Source organism: Jaculus jaculus, chromosome 9, assembly GCF_020740685.1.
Source record: "Jaculus jaculus isolate mJacJac1 chromosome 9, mJacJac1.mat.Y.cur, whole genome shotgun sequence".
Classification (NCBI taxonomy): Eukaryota; Metazoa; Chordata; class Mammalia; order Rodentia; family Dipodidae; genus Jaculus; species Jaculus jaculus.
The window spans coordinates 110,795,725-110,805,745 of NC_059110.1; the positions used below are offsets into that span (position 1 = coordinate 110,795,725).

The following is a 10,021-nucleotide window of genomic DNA, read 5'->3' on the forward strand; positions in this document are numbered from 1 at the left end:
TTACATACAATATCAACCTATTAAGTACCTTCCTCCCTTCCTTTCTCTTCCCTTTAAAGTCCGTGTTTTGTTTTTTTTTTTTTTTTGCGTGTATGTGTAGTGTGATGCACTATATGTAGTGTGTACATGTGTGTGTGTGTGTGTGTGTGTGTGTGTGTGCAGATGCACGTGCATGCAGGGGCCAGATGAGAATTCGAGGTGCCCTCTCTGTTTCTATCCATGTGCTTTCTTGGGATGGGGTATCACTGAATTTTTAGTTGCTGTTGAACCCTAGCAATTCTCCCTTCTCCACCTACTCCCACCCCAACTGTACAGTGGTTATAGATGTGTGTGGCCTCACCCAGTTTTTTACATGGATTCTGAAGAGTCAAATTAGGGTGCTCTCAGGCCCTCATGCCTAAACAGTAAGCACTCTTAACCCCTAAACTATCACTAGCCCCTCACTGAATTTTGAAAGCCATCAGAGTCTAAAAATCTTTCACAGAAGTCAGGGGACACCATCGTGGCTGTATCTCAGAACCCCAGTGGTGCTTTAAACCACAAATAGAACTGTGGCTAAAGAAAAATGGTGCTCAGAGCCATACCATATGTTTTGTTTCCAAAAGTGCTCCTGTGTGTAGCCTTACCCCTCCCCGGTTGCTTCCCAGTGACTGGTGGTGGTGGTTTCTGAAGGCCACACTATCTTGTAGTGATGAAGCTTGTGCTCACCAGCCAGAGCATTTGAGAAACGACAGTCTGGTCCTGAGGGGGGTCTGGCTCCGTCCCCTGGGTGAAGCAAGGTGGTGAGGTTGAAAGAGACTTGGGGGCTGGAATCCTAGCTCCTGACACTCCACCAACAGTGGGCAGCTGTGAGACCTCGGTTTCCTTATCTGTAAAAGTAGGGGCCGAGGATCCTGTCTTGAAAGGCGATCACAAGGCAAATGTCAAATGCATGGCCTGTGATCAGTGTTGTCAGTGATATTCAGAGGCAGAGCTGTCTGCTTCCACAAGGACTAAAGAAGTGACAAGCCAAGTGTGGTGGCACACGTCTTTAATCCCAGCGCCCTGGAGGCAGGGGTAGGAGGATTGCTGTGAGTTCCAGGTTGCCCTGAGACTACAGAGTGAATTCCATGGGAGCCTGTGCTAGAGCTAGACCCTACTACGAAAAAACAATAAAATAAAATAAATTAATAACATATAGGAAATTTTGAGGAAAGACACGAGTGAATTATATATCATGTATCTATGGTGAGTCTGTTTACATTAAAGGCATCTAAAGGTTTGGGAGGTCTGGGACTTGCTGTGTGGGATGAGAGGCTGGGCCTTGAGCTATGGGGGAGGGGCTGAGAGGCCCAGGTCCTTCCTTGTGGGGTGAAGGCTGTAGATTCTCAAGCCTGGACTTTGTTTCCAAAGCTCTAATGTCTTTAATGGATAAACCCTTCTATTTCCTTGAGGGTTTTTTTTTTTTTGTGTGTGTGTGGTTTGTTTGTTTGTTTTTGAGTTAGTGTCTCACTGTAGCTCAGGCTGACCTAGAATTCACTATGTCTCAGGGTGGCCTCAAACTCATGGTGACCTCTGCCTCCTGAGGGCTGGGATGGAAGGGATGTGCCACCGTGCCCGGCTCTCCTTGAGTTTCCTTCTGGCACTCTTTGCCTGACTTGCTTACATTTAGTTTGTGTATATACAAGTTACACAATTTTGGGAGAGGGTGTTCGGGATCAAGCCCATGCTAAGCACATGCTTTACCACCCAAGCTCTGCCTCTAGCTCCAATTTTAGGTCTTTTCACTTTCTTCTGTGACGTACAACAACACATTGTAACACATTCACTTATCAGCCACTTTCTCACCATGCACATCAAGAAATAGAACAGGGGGGCTGGAAAGATGGCTTAGTGGTTAAGGCACTTGCCTGCAAAACCAAAGGACCTTGGTTCAGTTCTCCAGGACCCATGTAAGCCAGATGCACAAGGTGGAACATGCTTCTGGAGTTTGTTTGCAGTGGCTGGAAGCCCTGTTGCACCCATTCCCCACCTCCCTTTCTCTTAAATAAATAAAAAAATAAATAAAAATAAAATACTTAAAAAAAATAGAACAGGGACTGGAGAGATGGTTTAGCAGTTAAGGCGCTTGCCTGTAAAGCCTAAGGACCCAGGTTCAACTCTCCAGATCCTAAGTAAGCTAGATGCACAAAGGTGAGGCAAGCGCTAGATGGCGCAAACATCTGGAATTCAATTGCAGTGGCTGAGGCCCTTACATGCCAATTCTCTATCTCTCTCCTCTCTCTCTAAAATGAAAAAATAGAACAGGCATGGAAGACTGCTTGCCTGGCATGCAGGAGGCCCTAGGCTTGATTCTCAGCACTGTGCCAAGAAAGGAAGGGTAAAAAAAGAACATTACATTCCTGTACCCTGGTCAAAAAGTTCTGAGTGTTAGAACCTCGAGCTGGGAAAGATAGGCAAAGGTGGATGGTAAAAGAGCTGGAAATGCAAGTGTCCCGCAGGACAGTAAAACCATGAACCTCGCAGATGCCTTTGCTATACGCAGGAATTCTTTGCATTTCTGTCAGTCACATTTTCTTTTTCTCATGTGAGCGTGTGCATGTACGTGTGTGTGGAGGTCAGAGGTTGGCCTCAAGTGTCCTCCTCAGTTGCCCTCCAACTTATTTATTTTATGTTTTTGGTTTTTTGAGGTAGGGTCTCTCTCTAGCTCAGGATGACCTAAAATTCACTATATAGACTCAGGCTGGCCTCAAGCTCACAGAGACCTCCTACCCCTGCCTCCCAAATGCTGGGATTCAAGGCATGCATCACCACGCCTGGCCTAGCTTATTTATTTGCAAGCAAAGCAGGGGCCAGGGGAGAGAATGGGCACACCAGGGCCTCTAGCCATTGCAAGTGAACAACTGGTGCATACACCACTTTGTGTATCTGGTTTTACTGGGTACTGAGGAATCGAACCCAGGTCCTTGGATTTTTGCAGGCAAGTGCCTTAACTGCTGAGTCATCTCTCCAGCTCCCAATTTATTTTTCTGAGACAGGGTCTTGCATGGACCTTAGAGCTCACTGATTCAGCTAGACTAGCTAGCCAGCAAGCCCTAGGGAGTCTTCTGTCCTCACCTGCTCAGTGCTGGGATTGCAGACATCTGCCACTATGCCCGGTTTTTAATGTAGGTGCTGCGATCTGACCTCGGGTCCTCATGGCTTGTGCTACCAGCCCTTTACCAGCCCCCTAAGTCACATTTCCTTTTTTTTTCCTCCCTCCCTTCCTTCCTCCCTCCCTCCCTCCCTCCCTCCCTCCCTCCCTCCCTCCCTCCCTCCCTCCCTCCCTCCCTTCCTTCCTTCCTTCCTTCCTTCCTTTTTGTTGTTGTTTTGGTTTTTCAAGGTAGGGTCTCACTCTAGCTCAGGCTGACCTGGAACTCACTGTGTAGTCTCAGGGTGGCCTCAAACTCACGGGCGATCCTCCTACTTCTGCCTCCCCATTGCTGGAATCAAAGGCACGTGCCACTCCCAGCTTAATTCACATTTTCAATTCAATGAGTTTTAGCTTTTGTCAGAATTTCATCATAGCAAATAGTTGGCCTGCAGTTGTGAACAGCTGTAATCAGAGTACAGGAGGATCAGAAGTTCAGGCCCAGACCCTGTCTCAACAACAAGAACTGGACTTGACCCACCATCTCTGCCCATATGTAAAATGAGGGTGATAGTGATTGATTGTTGGCCTGGATGAGAAAAGGACATGAGCAGTGTGTGCAAGGGCATAAAATAGGACCTTGGCACATGGAGAGCCAAAAAACGAAAAGCGCCTGGTTGGTGAGTTAGTTGTTCCATTCAAAGGCAGGGTTCCCTCCTTGGCCATGATGAAGAAGCACGTGGCAGAGGATCGACGGGGAGTCAGGCCTTTTGTTTTCCACCATAGTCCGGAAACAGGTGCTCCAGAAAGCAGAACACGGCTTTAGAGGGGAACCTCTCCGGTCACCCTGACGGCCTGACCAAGTAGGACCCTGGCTGAGAGAAGAGAGTCCTTGGGCCCCGGCGGACTGAACTCACACGCTCGTGTTCATGGCACGGTTGCAGTGTGGTTTCCTTCCGCGGGGGCCTGGCAGTTCTGCTGGGGCTCTGTCCGCCCTCCCACAGGCCCTTTACAAGATCAAACCATTGCTGAGCCTGGATCTGCCAGGATTCTCTTGAGAATATCATGTTCCCTGTTTGCTTAAAGGGGGGAGGGGGGCTGGGGAGATGGCTCAGCGGTTAAAGACACTTGCTTGCAAAGCCTACCAGCCCAGTTTAATTCTCCAGCATCCATGCCAGATGCAAAAGTATTGCATATATGAGCCGGGCGTGGTGGCGCATGCCTTTAATTGCACCACTTGGGAGGCAGAGGTAGGAGGATCGCTGAGAGTTTGAGACTACCCTGAAAAACCAAAAAGAAGTGCTGCAAATGTCTAGGGTTCGGTTTTCAGTAGCAAGAGACCCTGGTGCCCACACAACACACACTTTACCCCCATCCCAAAAAAGCCATTAGGTTGCCCAGTGTAACCAGGTTACAAGGTTTCCTCATCTGCTGAGGAAGGAGGAAGTCCATGGTATTGAGGGGTAGCAGGGATCTCTCATTTCAACCCTTCTTATTATTTCTTTGTTGTTTGTTTTTTTGAGTTAGGGTCTCACTCTAGCCCAGGCTGACCTGGAATTCACTATGTAGTCTCAGGGTGGGCTTGAACTCCTATCTCTGCCTTCCAAGTGCTGGGATTAAAGGCCTGTGCCACTATGCCTGGCTTTTTTTTTTTTTTTTTTTTTAAGGTTTAGAGAGACTTTATTAGATTAAGAGAAGGAAAGAGAAGAAGGTGAGGCCAGCTGCCACCTGGTGGGCAGGAGGGGGTAGAAAGCCTATGTGGGATTAGCAGTGGGGTGGGGTCTCCCCTTGTCTCAGCCTGTCTGGGCTGAGGGAAGGCTTTCTAGAACCTGGAAGTTCCTCTACCTCTCCTTCTTACCCTGACTGTAACGCACTGGGTCTCACTCAGGAAAGGGTAGGTAGCAGGGTCCACAGTGTCTGAGGCACATAGCCCTGAAGACCACCAGCCGGTAGCCCCAGGGCCAAGTGCTGATCTGTCCCCTCCACCTCTGTCCTTCCCTCCCTGGTCCTTGGTTCTTGGGTGTCACCACAGGGCTCTTTCCGTGAACCCGTGGGGTTTCAACCTGGCCAGAGCTGGTCTCCTCCTGGGAATAAACTCACCCAGTTTTGCCATTTGGGTGTGGGTCCCTGTTTGGTTATGAAGGACAGGGAGAGGAGTGACTAGTCCCAACAAACCAAACCCCTCAGTGAGTCCCTTTCTGCCTCCAGACCATACTCTTCCCACACTCGGCCCCTCCCCTCCCTGCCAGCCCAGGCTGCACTAAATAACCATTATTTTAGCCAGCAGAAGCCACAGGTGTTCCCAGTTGGCCGCAGCTCTGCCTGGCCAAGCATTAACTCTTGCCGGCTGTACGGTGAATGCCAAGGGTAAGGGAGGGCAGCAGAGAAAGCACTGGGGTGTGGATAGCCAAGGATTTCTCACGGGCTGCAACAGTGTGGGTCAAGCTCTGGTTAGGGCTTCCAGGGCTCAGGATCTCAGCTTCCTTCCTTTTTGTTCCAGGAAACAGCAGGCTTTCCCTGTTCCCTTCCAGGTCAGGCAAAGGCAGGGCAGGATCCTATGAGAGGAAGTGAGAACCAGCCTCCCATCGGGTGCCCCGGCTCGCCTAGGATAGGACAGTTGCCCTGGAGATTTTCCCTCGGTGTGGAGTGAGCTGTTCCTCATGTTCCCCTGGCCCACTTCTTCCCCACCCGCAGGCCAATTCTCCCTGGAGCTTCCTCTGTGAAAAGGCAGAGAATAGACCTCACCGAGCATCTTCAGGTGGGAAGTGTGGGTGTATGTGCCAGGAGGGTCCAGGAAGGAAACCTTAGAACGTCTGTGTGTATTGCTTTTCTCTCTCATTCTGTCACTGTTTTTCTTTAGTATATATGGGCGCATGTGGGGGTAGGAGAACAACCCTGACTGGGCTGGAGAGATTGCCCGGTTGTTAAGGCACTTGCCTGCAAAACCTAATGACCCGTATTTGATTCCTCAGAAAAGTCAAATGCACAAAATAGCCATATATATGTATATCTATTCTCTCTCAAATAAATAAAGAAAATCTAAATATATTTTATTTATTTATTTGAGAGAGAGAATGGGCGCACCAGGACCGCCAGCCAGTGCAAACGAATTCCAGAAGATTGTGCCCCCTTGTGCATCTGGTTTACGTGGGTCCTGAAGAGTTGAAATGGGATTCTTTGGCTTTGCAGGCAAGTGCCTTAACTGCTAAGCCATCTCTCCAGCCCTTTTTTTTTTTTTTTTTTTGCTTTTCAAGGTAGTGTCTCACTATAGTCAAGGCTGACCTGGAATTCACTAGGTAGTCTCAGGGTGGCCTCAAACTCACAGTGATCCTCCTACCTCCCAGTGCCTCCCCAGTGCTGGGATTAAAGGCATGCACCACTATGATAAAATATTTTTTAAAAAATCTCATTGTGTCTGCTAGTAACCCCTGGCTTGGGTAACCATGGCCCCTTTTTTTTTATTTTTTATTTGTTTATTTATTAGACACAGGGAGAGAGAGAGAGAGAGAGAGAGACAGAGAGCAAGAATGGGCATGCCAGGGCCTCTAGCCATTGCAAACAAACTCAAAATGCATGTGCCACCATGTTCATCTGGCTTACGTAGGACCTGGAGAATCGAACTGGGCTCCTTAGTCTTCTCAGGCATGCCCCTTAACCACTAAGACATCTCTCCAGCCTTTTTTTTTTTAACCCAGGCAGATGTGGAATTCACTCTTATAGTCTCAGGCTGGCCTTGAACTCACAGCAATTCTCCTACATCTGCGGTGTTGGGGTTTAAAGGCATGTTCCACCATTCGCAGCCTTTCAGTCACTTTCTGGCCTGATCACTTGCACCATTACCATCAGAACTGACTGGCCTGTCAATTTCAGATGGAGCCCTCACAAGTGGACACCTTAGCTTGCCCCATTTTGCCCTTTTTTTTTTTTTTTATTGACAACTTCCATGGTTGTAAACAATATCCCATGGTAGTTCCCTCCCTCCCCCAACTTTCCCCTTTGAAACTCCACTCTCCATCATATCTCCTCTACCCTCTCAATCAGTCTCTCTTTTATTTTGACATCATGATCTTTTCCTCCTCTTATGATGGTCTTGTGTAGGTAGTGTCAGGCACTGTGAGATCATGGATATCCAGGTCATCTTGTGTCTAGAGAAGCACATTGTAAGGAGTCCTACCCTTCCTTTGGCTCTTACATTCTTTTCACCACCACTTCCACAATGGACCTTGAGCCTTGGAAGGTGTGGTAGAGAGATTTCAGTGCTGAGCACTCCTCTGTCACTTCTCAGCACCATGGTGTCTTCTGAGTCATCCCAAGGTCACTGCCATCTGAAAAGAGAAGGTTCGCGAACCAAAAGTGAGAGTAGCATTAATATATGGGTATGAACATTAAGAGAAGTGCTTACTGGGCAGTTTGGTAACCATAGTATACACATTTAGCCAGACACCAGCAGATGTCACACCCCTAGAGCTCATGATTATGCCTGTTGTAGGTTTTCAGTATCAGGGATGTATTCCCTCCCATGGAGCGGGCCTCCAGTCAAATTAGAGGGCAGTTGGTTTCCCACATAACAGACGTGCCACTATTTCATCCATTGGCTCATTTGGCCTGGCTGGCCAAATATAAGGCTTGCAGTGTCCACTGGGTATTTTCACTGGTGATTTCTCTTTCTCGCATCGAACTGCATGCAGAATGGCTTCTTCCAGCTTTCTGTCAGCTGGTCTACATGGAGGAGGTTATCAGCACAGTTCCAGCAGGCTTTCTCAGTGACCTTGCAGCCCAAGTATGTGGAGTCTTTAGCAATAGTGTCTTACCATCTATTCCTGGTGGGAAACCAAGGGTCCTGGCAATGTTGGCCCATTTTTTATAAAGGTATAATTGAGGTCTGACAGGTGAAGTCACTGAGACTGCTGGAGCGGTGCAGGAGTCTTTCTCACATTAATGTTGTTGTTTAGGCTGATCTTGAACTCCTGATCTCAAGCAATGCTCCCACATCCGTTGCTGGGACTGTGGTTTTGCACCACCATGCCCAGCTTGAGTGCCAGTAGGAGGGAACTGGTCAGTTTGCCCTGGGTCCTTCACTCAGCCCTAATGTCATGCAGATCAAATACCATGAAGAATTTGAGAGGAGCCGCATGGGCCCCAGTGGGGGCGAGGGCATGGAGCCAGATCGCCGAGAACCCCAGGACAGCAGCAGCTATCGGAGGGCCCCTGAGCAGCAGCCACAGACTCACCACGTCCCGAGCAACACCCCCGGTGAGTGCCGGCCTGAGGCCCAGCGCGGATCAGAGCAGTGAGAGGGAAGCTGCGGGCATGCATGTGGGACAGACCCCCAGGCCGAGCCCCTGGGGAGCCCCAGTGCGAAGAGCACCCCTGTTGTGGTGTCCGCGACACCGGCGAATGTGCGCCCGTAACCGGAAGCCTTTGAGAATCGGACTGGGCCAGGCTGGTGGGGTGGAAATTCTTGGCAGGGAGCAGGAGGATGGGTTTGGGAGATTCTTTCTGAGCCCTGTCTGTCTCCACTCATTTTCCAGTTTACCAGCAGCCCCAGCAGCAGCAGGCAAGCCAGTCCTATGGTGGCTTCAAGGAGCCTGCAGCCCCAGTCTCCATACAGCGGAGCGCCCCAGGCGGGGGTGGGGTGAGTAGCCCTGGCTGCAGGAAGTAGACGACCAGAGACATGGGGAGGCCAGAGGACCCAGCTCATAAATTCTCCCCGCCCTTACCGCCATCTCCTGTAGGCTATGACACCGCCCTTCCTATACGGGTCTCAACCTCATCAACCAAAGAGTGGAGTGGGCTGCAGTCAGGTGGTACTGGGGGGCCGGGAATCTGTTCCAGCCATGGATGTACTTTAGCTGAGCCAGACCTCCACCTCAGCCCAGGGTCTCTGCTCTGGATACCTGAACTCACACAAAGCGCCTTTCTGCTGAAGGGCCCATCCAAACCTGAGCCCTGCTCCCTGGTTCTTTTTTTTTTTTTTTTCAAGGTAGGGTCTCACTGTAGCCCAGGCTGACCAGGAATTCACTATGTAGTCTCAGGGTGGCCTTGAACTCCCCGTGATCCTCCTACCTCTGCCTGCCGAATGCTGGCATTAAAGGTGTGTGTCACTACGCCCGGCATGCTCCCTGATTTTTATGAAGATGAAAGGCCTGGTCTTCAGCTCTCAGCTTGTCCCTGACTCTCTGTAGCTCCCCCCAGACTACCCCATATGGACTGGATCTCCCCTCACTTGATTCTACTGGCTCCCTTCAAAGAACTTTTATTTATTTATGAGAGAAAGAGAGAATAGGCATGTCAGGGCCTCCCGCCACTGCAAACTACTCCAGATACTTTTGCCACTTTGTGCATAAATCTCACTTTACATGGGAACTGGGGAATTGAACCTGGGCTGTCAGGCTTTGCAAGCAAGCACCTTTAACTACTAAGCCATCTCTCCAGCACACACCCCCCTTTTATATTTTATTTATTTGAAAATGGGGTAGAGAGTGAGTATGGGTGAATGAACTCCATACATTTGTGCTACTTTGTGCATTTGTACCCAGAGAAGAGTAGAGTGAATTTCTTTATGCATCTAGGTACTGGGTAATCAAACCTCAGCTGTCAGGCTTTTAGGTTTTACAAGCAAGTACCTTCAACCACTGAGCCATCTCTCTAGCCTATCCAGGCCCTTCCCAGCCTTTTTATTTATCTGAGAGAGGAAAGGAGGTGGGGGAGAGAATGGACCCACCAGGGCCTTCAACCACTGCCAACAAACTTCCAGACACATGTGCCCCTTTGTGCATCTGTCTTATATGAGTAATTGAACCTGGGTCCTTTGGCTTTGCAAGTAAATGCCTTATCTGCTAAGCCATCTCTCTAACCCTCCCCACCTTTTTTTTTTTTTTTCTCAAGGTAGGGTCTCACTCTAGCCTAGGC

At 49.4% G+C, this 10,021-nt stretch overlaps 1 protein-coding gene across 3 annotated transcripts in view; it reads left to right on the forward strand.

Annotated features, from left to right (window-relative positions):
- Lasp1 (LIM and SH3 protein 1) overlaps positions 1 to 10,021 on the forward strand; it is a 56,597-nt gene that overhangs the window by 42,664 nt on the left and 3,912 nt on the right. For all 3 annotated transcript variants that reach the window (XM_004655488.2, XM_045158694.1, XM_045158695.1), the window contains 2 exons: positions 8,209 to 8,362; positions 8,641 to 8,744. In XM_004655488.2, coding sequence (XP_004655545.1) covers positions 8,209 to 8,362; positions 8,641 to 8,744 — 258 coding nt within the window. The remainder of the gene's footprint in view (positions 1 to 8,208; positions 8,363 to 8,640; positions 8,745 to 10,021) is intronic.